The sequence below is a fragment of the Erpetoichthys calabaricus genome, chromosome 1, assembly GCF_900747795.2.
Source record: "Erpetoichthys calabaricus chromosome 1, fErpCal1.3, whole genome shotgun sequence".
Taxonomy (NCBI): Eukaryota; Metazoa; Chordata; class Cladistia; order Polypteriformes; family Polypteridae; genus Erpetoichthys; species Erpetoichthys calabaricus.
This window is the reverse complement of record NC_041394.2, coordinates 221,887,020-221,909,568: the sequence shown is the minus strand read 5'-3', so window position 1 is coordinate 221,909,568 and position 22,549 is coordinate 221,887,020. Positions and strand designations below refer to the sequence as shown.

The 22,549-nt window shown below is 38.0% G+C and overlaps 1 protein-coding gene across 1 annotated transcript; it reads left to right on the top strand.

The window, feature by feature from the left end:
- Positions 1-13,343: 13,343 nt before the first annotated feature.
- LOC114656861 (tigger transposable element-derived protein 1-like) lies at positions 13,344-20,961 on the top strand. Its single transcript, XM_051928430.1, has 2 exons — positions 13,344-14,580; positions 20,801-20,961. The coding sequence occupies exons 1-2, from the start codon at positions 13,344-13,346 to the stop codon at positions 20,959-20,961; spliced, it is 1,398 nt and encodes a 465-aa protein (XP_051784390.1).
- The last annotated feature ends 1,588 nt before the right edge of the window (positions 20,962-22,549 follow it).

The following is a 22,549-nucleotide window of genomic DNA, read 5'->3' as shown; positions in this document are numbered from 1 at the left end:
GTTCAGCAGCTCTAACATAAAAAATGGGATTCAACAAAAGCCTGACACGTCGAAATGATTCCACAGACAAAATATCTTCGTTTTTAAAAGTTTTAGTTAAAATTCAAAGTAAAACAGTTCACACAAAAAAGAAAAAATTAAAATAGCAAGAGAAGTTAAGAGAAGTTCTGTTCAAAGCTTATAAATCTTGTTACATTTCTAATCATTACAAATCACTTCTAAACGTTTTTGAACCATTTCAAAACGGTCAGAAAACTGTCTGCTTATCCCATTTCTATGTTGAAAATGGGTCTTTCAAGTCCCTGTGTACTGGGACCTCTTCTAAACAACTGACTCAATTAACACACTGTATCTTAGTTATAGCAAGAAAGTTCTATCTCTTATGAACTTACAGGGGGTAAAAGGCTATACCAGTGTCTACGGCTATGACTAAGCAAACACTAATATGACCTTAACTTAACTTAAAGCATCACTTTCTAAGATTGGCTCTTCCAGTTGTTTTTCAATTATTTGTATTAACGTTGACCTTTAACAGTATCACACTAGCTTTTGGGCCTGTTGATTTGTTTTGGTGTTCCTCATTTATACTTAGCTGCTCACTGCTTGTTTCCTTTGCACCATTTCACCTGAAACAGTCATTTCGGGTTTTTTGCACATTAACCGATACATTGGTGTGCTTTCCTTGGACTGTTTTTTTTTTTAATCTTTTTTGATCAAATGATCTCATGTTGGTCTATTTTCTCTTATTGTCACAGCTGAATGCACAAACCTCACAGTTACAGTCGCCACCACAGAAAACTGGAAAAACATAGTAGTATGGAGATATGCTTCTGGTGGAAATAAAACTTGGATTTGCTCACTTGCATAAATTTCCCCCATTCAGGTGCAAAGAAAGCAGAAAACTAAAAAGGGCACCAGATTTCCACAATACCCATCTGTCTCAAACATACTGGCCATCATGTGCTAGAAGTCTGTGTCAGAGTGTGCACTTAGCTCAATTTATTAATATGTTATATAACAACTTATAAGCATATATAAAAAGAAAAATAGCCCGATTCTAATTTCTAGTCAAATCAGTGCAAAGCTAGTATTTTATGACCCAAAACCTAGCTGCTCAGTTCTGAAATGACTTGTTGTTTAACCAGGTTAGAGAAGTGCAATGACAAGAAAAATGCAGTGTTCTACTAGGTTGCTAAAAACATGGATCACTACATGCACTGGCTGTGAATGTGTGTTTTTTGTTTAAAGTCACAGGAGATTTTCAACGTGAAGTTGCTGACTGATCGGGTATTTCACAAAGATCACTGAGTTGTGCCATGCAGCTCTATGGGATAGTATTATTCGCTTGTTGTCTAAAAATATAAGATTTCTTTACACTGTGGTTGAATTGGAAAACATCAAAGCGCAATTTGCAGCAACGTCTGGTTTTCCAAAGTCCTGCATATTGCTATTGCAATGGTGCTAGACAAGTTACATCATCCAGGGATAAATCACCAAAAGAATGAGGTGACATTACATCAACTATAGCAGGAGCGCCTATAAAAATGACAACTCCACAAAGTCGCAGGTACATTTTCCAGTTAGTGTGGCAAAAGGCAAGTAGTCCATTAAGGATAGCGAGTTATGCAAAGAGCAGAGTATCTATTTGTTGTGGTGCTTGGTGCCGACACTAGACTATAAAGGCACCTTCAGAGAATGAATTTGCTTATGTAAATGAAATGAATTTCCACTCTATTAATGTGCTGCTCTATAGTCCACAGAAAGTGTGTCACATTGTGCAAGCGTGTAGCGTGCTGTATAATGTGGCACAGAATTGTGGCTTGCCTGTACCTGAGAAGATGTGGTATGATGAACCTAACCCTGACCCACCAAATGATCAGCCAAATCAGACAGCGTTACAACTTCATTTGAATGTAATTAGCAGAATATAAAAATAGGTAATCAGATGCAGAATTTATTTTTAACCAATCCATTTAATTTGTGGTCAATATCACACATTATAGCCCTTATATTCCTTAGTTCACTGACCACACCTCTTACAGCATCCACTATTGCATTTTGTGACTCTAGAACAGCATTTGTCAGCACACAGCCAGATGGTAACCCAGCGGTTTCCAAGGCAGAGGTTTGTGTGCAGTCTCAGCCATCACAGCCTGGAGTTGCCTCCTCAGCACTGAGGTCAGCTTTTGTAGGATTGTCTGAAATAGAATGAACAGTCGGTGGGCTGCGACTCGCTTTTCATTCCGACTTTGATATCTGTCTGCTTCTTTTTTATTTTATTTTTATTTTATTACTAGCAAAATACCCGTGCTTCGCAGTGGAGAAGTAGTGTGTTAAAGAGGTTATGTAAACATATATATACATATAGATATATACATATATATATACATATATAAATTTACATATATATATATACATATGTGCATATATATATATATATACACATAAATATATACATATCTACATATATATACACATATATATATACATATGCACATATATATATATATATATAAATATAGACATACATATATACATACATACATACATTCACATATATATATATATATATATATATATATATATATATATATATATATATATATATATATATATATATATACACATATCTACATAAATATATATATATTGTCACGGATGAGCGGGGACACTGCCCGGCCGGGACGCCTGGACAGTCCCCGAGTTGGACGATACTTCTCCTCGGCCACAAGAGGGCAACCGCCCGGGCCTAATTGGGGGCCACAGGAATGGAGCCAGGACACTCACCACTGTGAGAAGACGTGGCCACCGCCAGGGGGCGCCTGGGCAGTTAGGGAGTCCTGGATGGCAGCACTTCCGCCACACCAGGAAGTGCTGCCGGAGATAATCCCAAGGGCACCTGGTGTGCTTCCAGGTGCTCTCCTGACACTTCCGCCACACCAGGAAGGGATGTCAGGGGGAGCACCTGGGGCTCATCCGGGTCATAATAAAAGGGGCCGCCTCCCTCCACTAAGGGACCAGAGTTGGGAGGAAGAAGGCGAAGCTTGTGAGGAGGGCGAGAGGAGGTCGAAGGTGAGAAAAGAAGACGAGAGAAAGAGAAGACGGAAGAGTTGGTGAAGGAAGGCATTGTGGTGCTGAAAGAAAATAAAAGAAGTGTGTTTGGACATTCTGGTGTCTGTCTGTCTGTGCCTGGGGGGTATGCTTTCCACAATATATATATATATATATATATATATATATATATATATATATATATATATATATATATGTATTCACGACATTCGTAGTCTGAATCACAATCTGATTGTATGGGTGGTTACCTACCAGGTAACGCTTATGGTTGGCCAGCAAGTCAGCTAACATCCGCCACGGTGCCTTCAGTTGTGAGAAGCAGATCATAGAATGGTTGAAAATAGTTTACTGTCAAATAATGCAAAGAGTACGCAACACGTGTTTCGCCCTAATTCTGGGCTCACACTCACTGCATATAGCCAAATTCCCGCGCTTCGCAGCAGTGAAGTATTGCTTTTAAATTTTAATTAAGAAGAAAAGAAAACCTTTTTAAATTGAGGGAAAATATACCAATAACAATTTGTTAAGGATCTGTTTTTTTGTGAAGCTGCCTTTACACAGCCTGTCCGCTGTTTTATAAACGAACGCCATATAAGGCCGTCCTTTCTCCTTGCTTAGCGGTTCTGTTTATTACGATTGTTATAGTTATTGTGTAGGTATTTGAGACTCACTTTTCTGTTCAGGTACCCATTTCCTTTATGTAATCCGCGGATTCTCCGCTATTTTTTGTTCGTTTATTACAATTATAGTTATTTATTGATTCCCTTCTTTAGCTGACTGCCTGCTCATATAAGGCACTCTGCTGTTTTTTTGTGAAGCAGTCTTTACACAGCTTCTCCGCTGTTTTATAAACGAATGCCATATAAGGCCATCCTTTTTCCTTGCTTTGCCAAGGAAGCAGCCTTTTTATTTAATGCACGGGTTCTCTGTTGTTTCATTGTTCGTTTATTATGATTGTTATAGTTGTCTTTGTATACCACGTTGTCAGTTGAGCACTCCGGTTGGAATATGACCAAGCCGTGGAAGCTTACTGTTGAGAATGCAACGTATAGTTGTACAGGAGAAAAATGGCAATCTTTTTGACTGCCTGTATGCGTCAGTCGCTTCATATTCTTTTCGTACCTTATCAATTGTGTAATGTGTTTTTTGAACAGGTTTGATTCATCGAAGTGATCACTCGTGCTGTGTTCAGTCACTTCATATGAGCTGCTCTCTTGTGTGATGTTGCGATGTCCACGGCTTTATTTAATGTTAGCTAAGACCCGGCACTTGAAAGTTTCTCGCTGCAGCAATTTTAACTCTGTTTCAAAGTGATCAAAGTCTCGTTTATACCTCGTGTCTTCTCATTAAACTTGTATCTCGCGAATATGGTATTGCAAACGGCAGGGGGAGCGTTTCTATAAACTTAATTTAAACTTACGGTTTACATATGCGTCACTCGCTCGCTTCTAATTGTTTCGCTGCCTTCTCAATTGCGTAATGAATGTTTTCTTCAGCGCTCTTTGTGGCTGTTCCTTGTTTTCAGTTCACGTGATTACGTAGGAGGCGTGATGACGCGATACGCAACTCCGCCTCCCACGGCCATCGAGCTGCACTCCATTACAGTATATGGACAAAAAAGAGGTTCCAGTTATGACCATTACGTGTACAATTTCAAAATGAAACCTGCCTAACTTTTGTAAGTAAGCTGTAAGGAATGAGCCTGCCAAATTTCAGCCTTCCACCTACACGGGAAGTTGGAGAATTAGTGATGAGTGAGTGAGTGAGTGAGTGAGTGAGTGAGTGAGTGAGTGAGTGAGTGAGTGAGTGAGTGAGTGAGTGAGTGAGGGCTTTGCCTTTTATTAGTATAGATACTGTGCGACTTTATGTACTTGAACGGGTGAGTGTCTCCACCATGCTGTATCACTCCATCAACTTCCTTTATTTGCTTATACCACTGTGTAATCAAACAAGTAGTATGTTTTTCCTTGTCACCACTTGACATTCTCTGAAAGTCTTCTTTTTTCCATGTGCTTTTGCCACTGTCTTTTAATAAAATACTGAATGGAAGGGGCCATTTATATTGATTTGCATATTAAAATATGCAAAATTCTGGGGAGGAGTCGGGGTGGGGCTGTAAGCACAGGCATGTGCTTTAAATTTCTTGTTTATTGGATTTATAAAGGGGAAGTGAGTGGAATTTGGTGTACACAGTTTTTTGCATCTGGATTTTTTTGTTCGTACACACATTTCCAATGTTGTCCATATGCCATGTTTAGTGTGAATTCTAAGAATGGCATTACAAATAAGGCCCAAAGTGTTATGATTTGCATTGTTCTTCATTTTTTTTTCCTTCCTGAAGAAGTTTGTTATGCTTCTATAGTTAATTTTGGGTTTATTTAACTGGAGATTTTTTTTGCATTTGCTTTTGTCTAGAAACAGTTTTAAGAAGGTTGTAGATTTTTACCATTTATGTTTTGCCATGGGTGCTTCTATATTGGGGCGATTGTGTCAGCCAGTTAACCAGTATGTGTCTTTGTTAAATGCGATAAAACAAAAGTTCTCAAAGAAAACTCTCACATGGGAGAAATTTTAACTCCACAAGGCTAAGATCAGAACCCACTCTTCAGGAGTGGTAAAGTGGCAACTGTAATGTCCATGCCATGAAACTTCCCAGAAATAAGGCAGTAGCAGAAAAGGACAAAAACCTTCCTAAATTAAATCACAGTTTGCCTAGGCTGCTCCTAATGAAAGCATTTAATAAACTGAAATAACAAAAACTCACCCCTCCTAATTCAGAATTATGGCCAAGGAGACCAAAATACAATATAACCAAAGCATGTATTTAATTCAAGACAATTAATCTACAAGGGGGCAATGACAAAAGGGAGATCAATGAAATGGACAAAAGCTTCGTTGTCTTTTTATGTGGTTGTAGAACCCTATCTACCTAAAGGACTGACTCACCTAAAAGTAAGATACCAAATACTCCTGTTCAAGCCCCCATTCTGCTTCCACCACTAAGCTCTTGCTTACTTGCCTCCCACTTGCTTGTGAAAGTCACTTTCACAGAGAACATACAAATTTTGTCGCCATGACAGTAAAATTAGCTTATTTTATTTTTTATTTTGGTCCAGTTTTTTCTAATTTTAAGCTTGCATGAACAAAGACTATCACATAAGGAACCAACACTGGCCATCTGTGTGGTCATTGAACATAAGAATAAAAAAGGTTTATTCAATCCATCATACTCATTTGGTTAGCTAATTTCTAAGTTGTTCTTATACTTTTCAAAATATTTATTCCAGTTTCCCACAACTCATTATGTGAAGATGGGCGTATTGGCTTCAGTCTTAAATGCACTTCCTCTTAGTTTCCACTGGTGTCTTCTAACATATGATTCACTGTTGAATTAAAAGAAATCTGCTGGATAAACCTAATTGATCTTTTTGAGAATTTTGAACAGCTGGAATAGGCCCCCATGATGCTTTCTCTGCTCAAGGCTAAAGAGGTTTAATTCCTGAGCCTGTCAGAGTTGGACATGCCCTTTAGTTCTGGGATGCACATGCTGCTCTCCTTTGCAGAACTCCAAATTTGTTTTTGTAGTGTTGTGACCAGGGGTCTTGTTTATAAAATGTTTGTGTTTTCTCTAAGCCAGCCATTACATATCAACCACTAGTCCCATTTCTTATTTCTTTCAGATGAACTTGATAATAAGCACACTCCATGCATGTCGAGTGTAGGACTGTGTTCGCCAAAATGGCTCCAATAGAACAACCACAACATACAGCTGATAGTTCAGCAAAAAGTCTACATGTGACATTTTTCAATTGAGATATTTATTTAAATACTTAATGACTTACAGACACATTCTGAATTAGTGAATGTACACGCTTCCAGATAGGACTAAACACCTTCCATTTTGTATCAAGGGGACAAATTTTACTGGAAGTGAAACACAATTTGCTTCATGAATTTTTTTTATGAATTGAAGTACTGACTTCTGCTGTGAATTTAGTTTCACTTACTGTATCTCAGGGGTGTGCAAAGTCATTCCTGGAGGGCCGCAGTGGCTGCAGATTTTTGTTCCAACCCAATTGCTTAATAAGAAGCACTAATTGCTCTAGAAACACTTCTGCCTCATATTAGTTATCTCCCTCGTTAAGATTTTGAACCCTTATTGCTTATTTAAGTCTTAAACAGCTGCATTCTTGGTTTTTAATTGCTCCTTATTAGCAATAAGATGCAAATGAAAAAAGAAACCAGCAGTTATCCATTTTGCTTGTTACCCTTTACGCCTGTGTGTATTTATCGTGCACTATTTGGTTTAATTAAATACTTGGAAGGAAAGAGAAGAGAAAAAAGTGAAGGATTGAGAATTACCCATCCATTTTACACTTCAAAGTATTTGTATGATATCCTTAGAATGGAAAAAAAAAATCTAGGATATGAGAATGACTTGACATAGCAGAGTTAAAGCACTAACAAGCCATGAAATGTAATTATTGGCAAGGATTGTTTTTTAATTAAACAACTGGGTTGGAACAAAAACCCGCGGCCACTGCGGCCCTCCAGGAATGACTTTGCACACCCCTGCTGTATCTCTACATAGTTGGTGTGTATTCCTCAGTTGGTGCATAATTTAATATAAAATTAATTTTAGAAAAATAATTGCAGAAAATAGTTTGGTGAAGAGAAGTTTCCATCATTTATGTTTCTACTCTCAGAAAACATCTGATATCTTTAATTAATTGTATTCAAATCCTGTCACACATGTACAAGTTGGGGACAGCTTAAAATTCTAGTGGTGGTAATTCCTTGCTGATCTACAGTGAGGTGCTGTATTCTAATGCCTCTTCTCTTCCTCTTTCTGAAGACTGGATAATTGACAACCTCATCACCTCTTATGTCACGTCCGTTCCATTTGGTCCTACCTCTTCCTGCCTGACTTGCATTTAACCAGAAGTGTCATCATCTTAAATAGTCTAATTTGAGATTTGTGTCCTCAGAGACATTCCTTTCGCTGATAAGCTTTATTAGTTTTGCCTTTGCTATATACAGGGTTGTGAGGTCATGTCAATTATTTAACTTTGTCTTTGTACTCTTTAATAATTCATAAGAAATTTTAAACAAGAGAAAGCCATTGCGTTCATCAAGCTCATTTTCTTAGCTAATAGTCTAGCTGCCCTAGTATCCCATCTAGAACATGTTGGAAAGTTTTTACATTTTACACTTTGGCTAAATAAAAAGACTAAAATAAAAATACTAAAGCTATCCTATATGTGTAAATAGTAATAAACATTTATTCAGAAACTGATCACAAAAGTGTAGTTAACACAAAGCAAAATTAATGGATATAGTAGATAATTGTTTTTATTCAGTAGTTAAAATAACACAAGTAGCAGGAGCTATAACCAGATATTGATTTAGTATTTTTTTTATAAAATCTTTCCTCAGTGAAATTATTTTGTGACCAAGATTACTTTGGTCACAGTAAACTGGTTATATATTTTGGCATTTTTATTTAGTCTAAAATAAACTGAATTAAACAATACAATTTTATATTAAGTGTGATACAGATACTATAATTGAATGTGTTTTAATGTCTAGTTAAAAGATTGTACTGGTTAACATTGTCATGGTGTGTGTACTTTCTTGTGAGAGAATGATGAAAATAAACTGAATTAAACAATACAATTTTATTTTAAGTGTGATAAAATAATACCATAATTGAATGAGTTTTAATGTGTAGTTAAAAGATTGTACTGGTTAACATTGTCATGGTATGTGTACTTTCCTGTGACAGAATGAGGAAAAGTATCAGCATGATATATAATTTCCCTAAAGGGTTCCAACTACAGTGGAAGCTTATTTCTAAAATTCTGTTATGAACAATGAAGAATGCCCTCACTCTCAGCAGGTGTATTATTTTGGTGAGCTGAACAACAGTGCTAATCTTCAGCATGCTTAATCCTCATCTTTTTACAAATCTTCCAGAAGACAATTTAAACAGATTTAGATGTGACTAAATTAAAAAAAGCAGATAGTCTCAGAAGGTATCAGGTAATGCCAGCCTCTAAGCGGTAATTTTGTTTATTGGAGAGAGAGAAAAAAAAATGTAAATTCAACAAATCTCAAAGAACAACCCTCTGGCCCAGCCCTGAGGATCAAATCCAATTCTAGCTAGATACATGTTAAGCCCTGTCGATCATGACTGTGTCCTTGAAAATAGGAATACTGATGAGATTTGCAATCTCCAGGGAACAAAGAAGCAACACTCATACTTCCCTTTTTTCTTTGTTGTACCGATGTTGTTTCCACTAATTATAAGCAGGCATGAAGAACTTGAAACTCTAATCAGATCTTAAGAAGTGCAAATATTGTATAAATCATAAGAGATTGGATGGCAACAAACATTGTTTATTTATCTTAGCTTCATAAATTAAACGTTTGTATAATGACATTGAAAACTTTTATTTCCAGCCTAGTTAGATTTTAGCTTTAAATATAAGATCAAGAAGCAAACACGCCAAATTTCTATAAAGAACACTTAGTTTAAATATACACATTTATTTCTGCAGATTGTGGGTGTCAGTCTCTAATGTTAATCCATTGAATGCCCTTGTTTTAAACAAGATATTGTAGAAAATATGGGACTGGTGTCCTTCTTAGCAATATACTAAGCTCAGGGGTAAAATGCTACATTGTGTGTTTGAATCGCATTAACTTTTTTCAGATGTGCTGATCTGCTTGGAGAACCCCTGGAAACACTTGCAGGAAATCAGCTTGTCAATATCTGGCATAATATTGTGTGCTGTTGAACCCTGCAGTAGGACGTACACACAATATGTCATCTTATTTGTTGGGCTTCATTAATGAAAGGAGTTGTTTACCGGCACGTGACTTGAAACTTACAGTAGAGAGAGCAGCCTTAAGGTGCAGCTGCAGATAGTATGTGTCAGGGTGAGGTACATTTCAAAAGTAACATAATGACACCAAATTCAGACTTGTGACTGCTGTTGCAATGTGGTACAGTTAGTTTAATTTCAGTCTCTTCTAGAGTACTTTCTGCTTCCACTACACAAAGTCAGAAATGAAGTGTTGTCTGAAATCAGCAAAAAATTATTTCACTGCAATATTTAACAGGTTGAACCCTGAAATAATAGCAGTGATCATCATGTCTATTACATTCACCATCTATCGATCTTGCTTGCCTAATCTCCCTCCCCACCAAAAAAAAACCATCCAGTCTAAATGCATCAGACTATCACTGATTGTACCTGCATGACTGTAGTCCTAAATATGTTGTTTATTGTACAAGTCTTTAATTACAATGCAAAATGTAAATTGCCTTTTATTAAATAAATCTGTCCCTTAAATTCATCTAAGGTCCTGATCACCAAGTAAACTTGTTAAGCTAAATCCTGCATTTCAGTTTTGGGGAAACTTGCTTGCATTAATATTTTAGAATCAAATAATAGCCAGTGTCACAAGATATGATTTGACCTGCTATCTAGTTGGAGAACATCTCAGATTTTAATGACTGCAGTTGACGAATCTCATTGCCTCTGAAAGAGTCAAATTTTACAGCTAGCTGAGGGTGACTGAATACATGATTTTCTAACGAATTTTCATCACAGTTCCGAATCTCCTACTGTACTGTTGCCCCATTTTGTCAGCTAATTATTGTAATGTGAAGTGCATCAAAATAAGAAGTGAAGCACTGCATAAAAGTGAGAAAAAAAGATTGGACAACCATCTTTCCCTGCAGACACCATTGTTCTTCTTTGTTAGTGGGCATACGATGCATTTTACTTCTAATTGTATGCTTATTTGATATTAATACTCAGACAAAAGGGCATAGTCCTATGACTTGTGGCTTTTTATGAGAAAACAAATTCTGTTTCCCTTCACATGGTACCATCTTCACCAGGGTGTCAGAATATAACATTTACAGACATCCAGTTGTCTTACTATGTAGTGAATGTGTGAGCAATAGGATTTTGGTGAAAACTATACATCTCTCAATCAATACCCACATGTTTACGATAGAAAGGAGATTTACATCTTTATTATTCTAGGCTGTTCTGAGTGCACCGCATAAGTTATAATACATTAGAAATACATTACATTAGAGATTGAATTTTGAATCTGTTGCAATGCCACTGATTGCACTCTTAAAATCAAATTATTTATTTCACCCTTCTTTGAAATACCCACATTTAGTTTAATTTTGTTCTTGTATAATACTTTTAACTGTGTGTGGGCACAGAGCTCTGTAGCAAAATCTGAGGCAAAATACACTTACAAACTTTACAAATTACTCACATAAGATACCAAGTATTTAAAAGTGTAAAAATAGACTGAGCAATGTGAAACAATTCTAATGATATCCATCCTTTAATATTATTATTAAGATTACCTGTATAAAAAACCTGTATGCAATCGTTTTTTTTTAAACATTTTTTTTTAATTCTAGGTAAATGTATATTTTTTAAATAATCTTATTTTTTTCAAGTCAAGGTTATTTCTTTACAAGCATGATATATATTTGCCACATAAAATTGTGTTCTAAATACTTTGTCTATTCTTGCAGCTTACAATAGGACTCTATGGAATCCCATATTCATATGTGATATAAAAGCCTCAAAACTAATCAAATACATCCATTTTTCAAGCAAAGAAGAATTGACTCATGTTTTGAGATTACATCCATGTCATTTTAAGAAGGAAAAAAGCAAAGTATACTTGTGATATTAAGCCTTTTTAGAAGGAGATTGGCTGTGAGCCTTATTCCTTTGACAACTTCCCCATTCATCTTACTAGTCGGTACCCTTGCTTGCTCCGCTCTGTGAACAGCTAGACAAAAGTAAAAGGAAGAAAAAAAAATTGCACTCATAATCTCATATATTATTTTACTATGCAAAAGATACTGCCAGCTAGAGCTGGACTGATAAATTATCCATGTGTTTCAATGAGACAGCTTGCTTAGCGGGCAATGAAGTGACAAGAATCGAGCAGACATTAGGTATACTTCCAGTGCTTGAATGAGAGAAAGCCCATACAACATATTAATGCATAATGGCCCACTTCAAGCCCTGCATACATCTATACATACATCTGTCCATCTTCCTAACCCACTTATTCAGGGCAGGTTCAAAGTCCAGCTAGAGTCTATCCCAGACACAAGGCTGGAACCCTTCCTGATAAAGATGTCACCCCAATACTGAGTGAACACACACACTCACTCCAGGACCAGTTTAGCAACACTATTCATGAATGTTTAATCAAGTTGAAGTTTAATAAGTTCAGTACAGATGTTTTAGCATAGGCAAAGAGGTCTGTCATTCCTACCTCACAACACCCGGGTCTACAAAGAGTCTGTATGTATTTACAGACTGACTGGAATCAGGGTTAAAAACATTGTGTTCAGTTCTTTTATTACTATATCGCCATCAAGAGTAACTTATCATGCATTAAAAAAATAAAACAATTACGGGTTTGTGGCTGTTTAATCTGTGATAAAATAATTATATCTATTTTCCTTCTGTTATAACAACATGGAAGATATGTTTACTTAAATCAAAACTCTTTGCTACTTCAAAGTGGACCTATGTGGTAAATTTTAAGGCCTTTTTTATCAGATATGGACGCAAGGTTTAATGTAGCTCTATTGTAAGCTGTTAGAACAGACAAAGTATCTTGTAAAGTTATAAGAAATTTATATATAAATTTATAAGTAACAGAACAATTTTATGTGTCAAATTAACATATACAGTGATACCTTGACTTACGAGTGGCCCAACTAACAAGTTTTTTGAGATACGAGCAGTCTCTTGGCCAATTTTTTGCTTTGAATTGAGAGCTAAAATTTGGGTTACGAGCCAGCTTCAGATACCTCACCCCACCGCTAGTTCGTGCAGCTTGCCACAGTGAACGCCACAACATCCTGTGACTCACTCATTCACTTTAAGCAGTTAGCTCGCAGTGGAAACATCAGTGTTGTGCTTGCAGTTATTTTGCAAAACTTCATTTTTCCAACTATGGGTCCAAAGAAAGTGAGTGCAAAGGACAGTGCAGAGAAGAAGAAGCGGATGATGTGCATTGAATTAAAGAAAGAAATTATAGAAAAACATGAGCAAGGTGTGCGTGTAGTTGACTTGGTGAAGCAGTACGAGCGTAGCACTTCTACAGTCTGCACCATACTGAAGCAGAAGGAGTCGATAAAGGCTATAATGCCAGCCAAGGGCGTTAAAATCATTTCTAAACAGTGGACATCTATCCATGAAAATATGGAGAAGCTGCTGATTGTGTGGTTGACGGAGAAGCAGCTCGCAGGAGATACCGTGATGGAGGCTATAATCTGCGAGAAGGTACGACCGATTTATGCTGATTTGCAGCAGCAGACCCCAGGCACTTCGACAGACGAGGCATCGGGCAAGCCATTTAAAGCCAGTCGGGGCTGGTTCGAGAATTTTAAAAAGAGGACCGGCATTCACTCCGTTGTCAGGCATGGTGAGGCAGCGAGCGCTGATATAAAGGCAGCTGAGGATTACCTCAAAACTTTTGCAGGAATTATAGCGGCCGAAGGATACATCCCCCAGCAAGTCTTCAACTGTGATGAGACAGGACTCTTCTGGAAGAAGATGCCAAGGAGGACTTATATAACAGCAGAGGAGAAGAGGATACCAGGCCACAAACCCATGAAGGATAGGCTAACCCTCGCACTGTGCGCCAATGCGAGCAGTGACTGCAAGATTAAGCCGCTGCTCGTTTATCATTCGGAAAACCCCAGAGCCTTTAAGTCACAAAAGATTATGAAAGAAAGACTGCAGGTTATGTGGAGGGCAAACCCGAGGGCGTGTGTCACCAGACAGTTCTTTGTGGAGTGGGTGAATTTGGTCTTTGGTCCTGATGTTAAAAAATATCTCCAGGAAAATAACCTACCTCTGCAAGCCCTTCTTGTCCTGGACAATGCGCCTGCTCACCCACCTAACCTTGAAGATGACATCCTCGAAGAGTTCAGGTTTATAAATGTTCTCTACCTTCCACCCAACACCACCCCTATCCTGCAGCCCATGGATCAGCAGGTGATTTCTAATTTTCAAAAGCTCTTCACCAAGCACCTGTTCCACCGCTGCTTTGAGGTGATGGACAGCACAAACCTCACCCTTCGAGAGTTCCAGAAGGACCACTATAATATTGTGATATGCCTCAGAATTATCGATTTGGCCTGGCAGGGTGTTACAAAGAGGACCTTGACCTCTGCGTGGAAGAAGCTGTGGCCTGAGGTTGTGTCTGAAACGGAATTTGAAAGACTTGAATCCAAAGCGGCAGTGGTGGAGGAGATTGTATCCCTCGGCAAGACCATGGGCATGGACATGGATGAAGGTGACATCAGTGAGCTCATCGAGGAGTACTCTGAGGAACTGACAATGGAGGAGCTAAAGGAGCTACAGACGCAGCAGCACACGGAGGTTTTGCAGGAAATAAGTGACGCGGAGGAGGCGGAGGAAGTAATCTCTACAAGTGAGATAAAGGAAATGTTGGGAATGTGGGAGAAACTTTCAGATTTTATTCAAAAGAAACACCCAGAAAAAGTTTCAACTGGGCGCGCGACTGCGCTATTTAATGACACTTGCATGACGCATTTTAGAAACATTCTGAAAGGGAGGAAGAAACACACCTCATTGGACAGGTTTTTTTCGAAAACCCCTGTAGGTGAAAGTGAGGAAGGTGCGGCAAAAAGGACAAAAATCAGTGAATAACATTCAGTTCAGCCTTTCTCCACCACCTCCGTCAGCATCTTCAACTCGTCTGATCTCCAAGGTAAATGCTGTACATTATACTGTACTGTACTTAATAAAACCAGTTTATTGCAGTACATTCTATTGTATTGTGTTTTTATACAATATTCGTTACTTATAAGTACATTTTTCTTATTTAAAAACATGTAACAAAAAAATTGCAGTGTTTTTTGGGGGTCCGGAATGGATTAATGGCATTTCAATTCATTCAATGGGGAAAATTGATTTGAGATAAGAGCATTTTGACTTACAAGCTTGGTCACGGAATGAATTAAACTCGTATCTCAAAGTATCATTGTACCATGATTGTGAAGCAATAACTTTGACTCGAAAAATAACAAACTTATCTTTTAAATGTGTTTTTAAATTTATTCACAGTTGAGCAGAGTGGGTAAGTTATTAAGACCATTGACTGAACACCATATTACTAGCTTGGTCCCCAACAACTGAATCATTACGTGATCTTGAGTAAGATGCTTCAAGAGTAAATGAACCCTTTTTTAATATATATGCTTAATAGAATAATTATCAGGGCATTTTTCAATACTCTAAATATTTTTATACTAGTTAATAGTAATCTATAAATTCCTCAAAAATAGTAACTTTTATGTAACCAGAAATTCACTAGAACCTGTTTGATGTACTGTGCTATTAACTTCCTATCAAAGTATTGCTAAAAATATAAATGTTAATAATTTCAATAAAAAAACAAATATTTGTTATTTAGTAAAATGTTAATGTTTAAGTAAAAGTTACCTTAAGCTTACTAAAACATATCTCACAGTAATACTAAAAGACATTTCTTTTTAAGATACCAACAATCCATTTATTAAAAATCAACATACCCTGAGGCAGGACTAATATCACTGTAGTAAGAGGTTCAGCTTGGAAAAAGAAAGTTCTGGACTGGACTTCTTATTCAAGCAATGAAATTTTAGGAGGGACACATCAGCTTTCTTCTGTGCTCCTCTTAACTAAGATGTCACTGGGCCACAGAAGATGTAAGCAAACACAGCAGCACACATCAGTTTACGACTCAACTGATAAGATAACATGTCTTAAAAAGCCCAAACACAAGAAGAAGATGTAAAGTATGGACTGGAATTCAGAATTCAACTTCATTTCTGAAAGTTGTGAGGTGCCCTGGATCACTGTTTCCTAGATAGGTTGAATAATTAGTGAAACGCTTAAGGACATCATGTTATCAGTAGAAATCAGCAGAAAATAAGAGGGTAAATAATGGGAATGCAAAAAGGCCATGAAACAAAAACTGCACAAGTATTAAAACAGCAAATTTCTAAAGGTGTTTACAGTATATTGATTTTACATTTTCAAAATTAAATTTAAAGCAGTTTAAAATATAAAATTCAAGAAATCCAGCCCATGCATCATCAAACATTAATTAAGAGTATCAAATGAAGTTCTACCAAAAAAAACACAAACCCACTAGAAACTGTTTGTGCTGCAGTATTAATAGCCTTTAGTCCAAGTATGTCCAGTGGATGCCTGGTTCAAACAAGGAGGATGAGCTTTCAAGATGGAAAAACAACCTTGCTATTTATACTGAGGGCAAAGGGAGTGTGGAGGAATATGCACAGTCATGTTACTGAAGAAACATACTGCAGTGCTTTGAGAGTGGGCTGTATAACAACTTTGATCAATTAACTATCATCTAACCAAAGGAAGAGTTAGGGGGAATTGTTACCTCTTGTTTGTTAATTTTTTGTGTTTATATGCCAAATTAGTACTGCATTATAAATGCCAAAACATTCCCTTGTATTCCCTGAAAATCTGAAAAAGGTCTTTTCCGAGTATAATAATAGCGTATGTGCATGTGTAATGCAGAAATTTACAAGCTGGACAGAACTAATTATCTTGCGCTTCAAAGGCTTTTAAATATATATTCCATGGACAGTTTCTCCTTTTCTGTTATGAGGAACTGACTTCTGACTTTATGAAAATCATTTTTTTCCTTAATTGGGTGCTAATGATGGCATTTTTTTTCAGTTGATATACACTGCAGGCATCTTCAGGCAAGCAAACAGACAGACAGGTTTGAAAACCTAGGAGTCAGCTCTAATGTCAACCGTCTGCAATTAAATCACTGCTGGAGTCGTTTAGCCTTAATTATTGTGCCCAAAATAATAACCAATACTAAATCATTTCTTTAAGTTTGCTCTTATCTTTTAACATACTGCTGGCACCAAGGTCTGGGGCTGCCTGCTGAAAAGTCGCTCTGTGAGTGATTGTATGTCAGGCAACAATAAGAGAAAACAAAGGATGTCAAAATTAAAAATAAGGTTTGAACTGTAGTAGGATTTATAAAAACTGAACATATTAAACACTAATTTAGGCAATGCAGTGAAACTACTTTATAACTTTTACATAGTTAATTCTATATATTTGCCTATAAAACACACAATAACATAGTGACCATGTGTAGGTTTAAAGCCTTTTCAACTTGAAAGAATAATTAAAGTCTTCACAATTTTATCAGAAGCAGTCATACAATTTGGTCATAACACTAATGGAGTTCAAACACATTTATTGATATTATAGCAAGTAATATTGGAATATGGCCTGAAAGGGCAAAAAATAGGTAAAAAGGGAGTCTACACTGATAAACTAAAAAGACAGAATATGGAAACATAATGTTTCGGCCATACAGCCTCCATAAACTTTATCTTTATTTTGACCTTTGCCTGCATGACACAGCAGTGGTATGTGCTGCCACTTTAAGGAGGTTATCTGTGTGAAATTAGCATGTTCTCCACATCTCTGTGATGATTTTCCTCAGGGTATTCATCATAAAGATGTATGTGTGTTGCGATCAATTGCTGATTTCAAACTGGCCCACCTCGAATATGGGCATGTATGCGAGTGTGAATGTGTGCATCAGTGGGCTCCGCAACAGACTTGGCACCTTTTCTGAAGGTTGTTTTTTGCCTTGAACCCAGTGCTACTAGAATAGGCTCTGTCAGACAAGCATGTCTGAGGAGGAGATGTAATGTATATTAATAAATGTATATGTTTATTTGTACATACTCTGTATTTCCTTGTTCATGGTCATTTCGGTTGGGCTGAACTTTTTAAAAATGGTCTGTCCTCTAAAGCTACATACAAAACCAAGAGTGTGGAACTTAGTACGATGCAAAAGTACTGTTTTTCATACTGTTTTTCATATCAAAAGTTGTAATATGAAAGTATACATACTGTATGTCATGTCATCATACATAATAAAAACACCCTATTAACTACAGGTTTTATGCTGCATAATAACATATTATTGCAAAAGTATTCCCCACCTGCTTCTGATACTAGTTTCCCACAATATGGTAGGTAGGCTAATCACTTAACTATTGTATTGCATAGTATCTCGTATAATATAAAGTTATACCTTGAGAAACGAGTTTAATTGATTCTATGACGAAGCTTGTAAGTCAAAATGCTCGTATCTCAAATCAATTTTCCCCATTGAAATTAATTGAAATGAGATTAATTCATGCCATCCCATAAAAAAACACCCCAATTTTTTGTTAAATATTTTCAACATAAGAAAAATGCATTTATAATGAACAAATATTGTATACAAACAAAATAAAACCTAATACTGTACATAAAAGTGAATTTAAAGAAATAAACAGATGTTGGCGGAGCCGATTAGCGTATTATATTATTTTTTTCTTTCACTTCACTTTTGCTTAACTTAATTTTCTTCTTCACTAGTTTTTTTCTTTTTTGCCACGCTTTCGTCACTTTCATTCGCAGGGCGTTTCAATAGAAACCTGTCCAAGGAGCTTTGTTTCTTCCTCCCCTTTAGAATGTTTCTGAAATGAGTTAGGCAAGTGTCATTAAATAACACGGCTGCATGACCAGTTGCAACTTTTTCAGGGTGTTTCTTTTCAATAAAGTCCTAAACTTTTTCACACATTGCCAACACTTCCTTTATCTCACTTGAAGAGATAAACTCCTCCGCCTCTGGCTCCTCTGCGATACCAAACTCCTGCAGAACCTCCATATGTTGCTGCGTCTGTAGTTCCGTCAACTCCTCCATCGTCAGTTCCTTGGAATGTGCGGCGACAAGCTCTTTGATGGCTTGTATCTCGAATTTTGGCTCGTAACTCAAGGCAAAAAAATCGACCAAGTGACGGCTCGTATCTCAAAAAACTCATACGTTGGGGCACTCGTATCTCAAGGTACCACTGTATATTATATAATATATATACTGTATATATTGTTTACCTCTACAGGTGGGCATCGCTGCCCCAACCTGGCATAGACAGACACAGACCCACAACTCCAAAGTGCACAATACGTTTCTTCTTCTCTCTTTTTCCTTCTCTCTCTTTTCTCTCCTTTACCCCTCTGGTCAAGCTTCGTCTCCTTCCTCCTGACTCTGGCTCCAGGAGTGGTGGCTGCTGGCTCCTTTTATAACGCACCCTGAAGTGCTCCAGCTGCTTGATGACCTATTTCTGGCAGCACTTCCGGGTTCTGGCTCAACAGCAGCTGCAGCACCCCCTGGTGACACCCACGGATCTGAACAGGGTTGCACCAAACTCCAACTCCCATGAAGACCTGCGGGAGTCTTAGGCACCACTGCAACCTAGGGAGGCTACCATCTAGCGCTCCGGGGGAGGTAACCTCTGGATAGGATGTCTCCCCCGGGTCCTTTCAGCATGGAGGCACCCTGGCTGGGCAAGGGTCCCGGCCATCCGCCACAATATAATATATATATATATTGTGAAGGATTGCCGGCTTTCTACTCTGGCCCTCACCCCCAGGCCGCCAGGAGGAGCTCTCCCAGCAGCGTGGACATGCCCAGAGTTCCAGCAGGGCCTCATGGACTATGTAATTTTTATACACAGCCCTGCTGGATACCTTGGGGGCCACCAGGCGTCGCTGTAGGGGGGCTCGTAGGCTCGCATGTGCCCTATAACCCGGGAGTACGTCACGGTCACGTGACAGGAAGAAACGATATGCTCCCGGGTTGAAGAAAAGGACTGTTTACCCTGACCCGGAAGGGAAAAGGAACTGTGGACTGTTGAATGGGAACACCTCTGGGTCAGGGTGTATAAAAGGACTCTGGGAAGCCCAGTACACTGAGCTGAGCTGGGAGGAAGGGTGGCAACGTGTCTGGGAGTGTGGAGGATTATTGTTATTGTTATTATTATTGAGTATTGTGGAGAGGAGGGTGCTTTGTGCACAATTATTATTATTAATAAATCATTATTTGGACTTTTACCTGGTGTCTGACGTCTGATCTGAGGGTTCAAGGGGTCACGGAGGCCTCTATCTCTCACAATATATATATATAAATATATGTATATATATATATATATATATGTATACAGTATATGTATATATATATATACACACACACACACACACACACACATATATATATGTATTCATGTTAGGTTGTTAGACATTGCTCTAAGGTGGTGGGTCACACAGAAATGTGATGATAGATGATTACGTTCTAAAACTACATGAGATAATGACACTAGCTGTCATTTAGAGCCCACATTACTGCACTTTACAAGCATTTCTTAAAAAATAAAACTTAATGGACTAATTTCAAGTATAATTAGTTAACTCACAGATTTTGTTATTTTTTTTAAATTCCACCTTCAGTTAACTCAAAATACAACCTCAAGAATCCTTAATAAATCTGGAAGGTACAAATGATAACCCTTATTCCTTAGTTTATACTTTGGCTTTCATTTACATTTACAGCTCATTTTATTTTTTTTTTCTGCCTTAAAAAAAAAGTGGCTTTTAAAGCATACATTCAAAGGTGTACATTACAATCACACAGAAATTCCTAAAATAAATAATGTAGGTGGAAGTCATAATTACAGAGCCTCCAAACTGACAATTGATCAACCTGCTAATGTAAGGATGCCACATTGGTCTCTGACTAAATACTGTGAATGCCATAGGAGACAAACAGGCATCCCAGCTGAATGACGGGGTTACCTTTGAACAAAATGGAAGGTACCAGGGGATGGACAAGCAGAAGCTGGAGGCCAAGAACAGTTCCATCCCCCATATGTTAAGTGGCAGTGGTCTGCTGGAGGCATCCCAGCTTGGACATCTGTAAATTCATAGGAACTGGAGTGCAGAAGTGCAGCCCTGCCAGGGTCCCTGGGTGTCACGAGGGAGCACTGTTGGATGAGGACCACTCTGGTTCCTAAACAACCCCACAATTTATGCCGGGTCACCAGAAGCCATTCCGCATCTAGTATAAAAGGAGCCACTCAGGAGGAAGGAGAGGAGAAGCTGTTCATTTTTGTTATTTGTGCTAATTAAAATTATGACAATAAACATTATCAGTTGATTATTGCCCTGTTTCCATGTTCCTTTCTTCACAGCACCCTACATTGGCATTTGTTGCCATTGATACCTTAACCAGTGTGACCACTATGGGGTGGTGCAGCTCCCCAAACCCCAGACACAACCTCAGAGACAACAAGTCCTTGTTTAGATAAAGGCTTTATTTGTACAAAATACCTTACAAAAGGTTTCTTTGTTGTCAAAACACAACACAAGTTTTATTCTCTGTCTCATCAACACCTTCCAGGCAAGCTTTGTCCATCTTCCATACTCCCCTCCAACTCGTTTGGATGAGGTTGAGTGGCTGCTTTAATCTTGGACCTGGGAGTACTTCTGGTGCTATATCATAGTCCGTTAGAAACACTTCCTGGAAAATCGGAAGCCCCACAAAGCAAGGATCATTAATTCAGGTAGCTTCCCCTGTCGGCCGACATGGAACCCAACAGGGCTGCCCCATTAGACTACAGGACCCAGCATGCCCTGCGGGTGTTCAACTGTTGTATCAGGAGACCCTGTCAGGACTACAGGCTATCTCCCCCTTTCCTTCTGTTACACTGGCCTACTGACCCAGGTATTATTCTTCATTGCCACCCTACCAGGATGCCATTTCTGCACTGGCATCTTCTGCCACCCTCTTGGCTAAGACAGGGAACATCTTAACACTCTTTATGTCCATTTGCCACATGGGCCTTCCAGGCAAGAAAGGGAGGGGAGACCATCCAGTCAGGGATGCCATTACCTGCATGCCATCCATTACATCAGTCAGGTACTTCTGGCCACTGAACTCAATGTCAGACCTGTGGAGGACCAGCAGCTGCACCATAATATATTATACTACAATTATATATAAAAGCAAGTGCCATGCCATTCTGCAGGTTGGCTAAGCTAGTTGGCCATTATATCTGTTGAACAATGAATGTGCAGTTTGAAAAATATTTACAAAAAACGCTTATGAAGGTAGTTTTTGCATTATTTTGTGTCATCTTTTTGTTGCTGTTTTAGATGTCTAAATTTAGGAGAATAAAATGAATTTTATTGATTGACAACTATTGTCTCAATTTACAAGTAATGTGACAATTTGATAGCTTTGTGAAACAAAGTGGTTTCTTTTTAAGTAAAGGGAGAATCACTGTGAGTACAAGTCAGCTAGTAACTGTGGTATAGGATGACAGACAAATTTAAAATATTGAAAACTGACTTTATTCATATAAGCAAACTAAGGGTGTCAACCCAACCACTTCAACTGACAGTTTTTTATTATTGGTAAGTAAAAAAAGTAATGTCAATCCATTATCCAACCCGCTATATCCTAACTACAGGGTCACGGGGGTCTGCTGGAGCCAATCCCAGCCAAC

What these genes read in the sequence shown, in the direction of transcription:
- LOC114656861 (XM_051928430.1), top strand. Translation starts at nt 13,344, where the DNA reads ATGGAGAAGCTGCTGATTGTGTGGTTGACGGAGAAGCAGCTCGCAGGA. An exon ending in GGAGGAAGTAATCTCTACAA is followed by an intron (nt 14,581 to 20,800) that starts GTGAGATAAAGG and finishes TGAATGCCATAG; the next exon opens with GAGACAAACAGGCATCCCAG.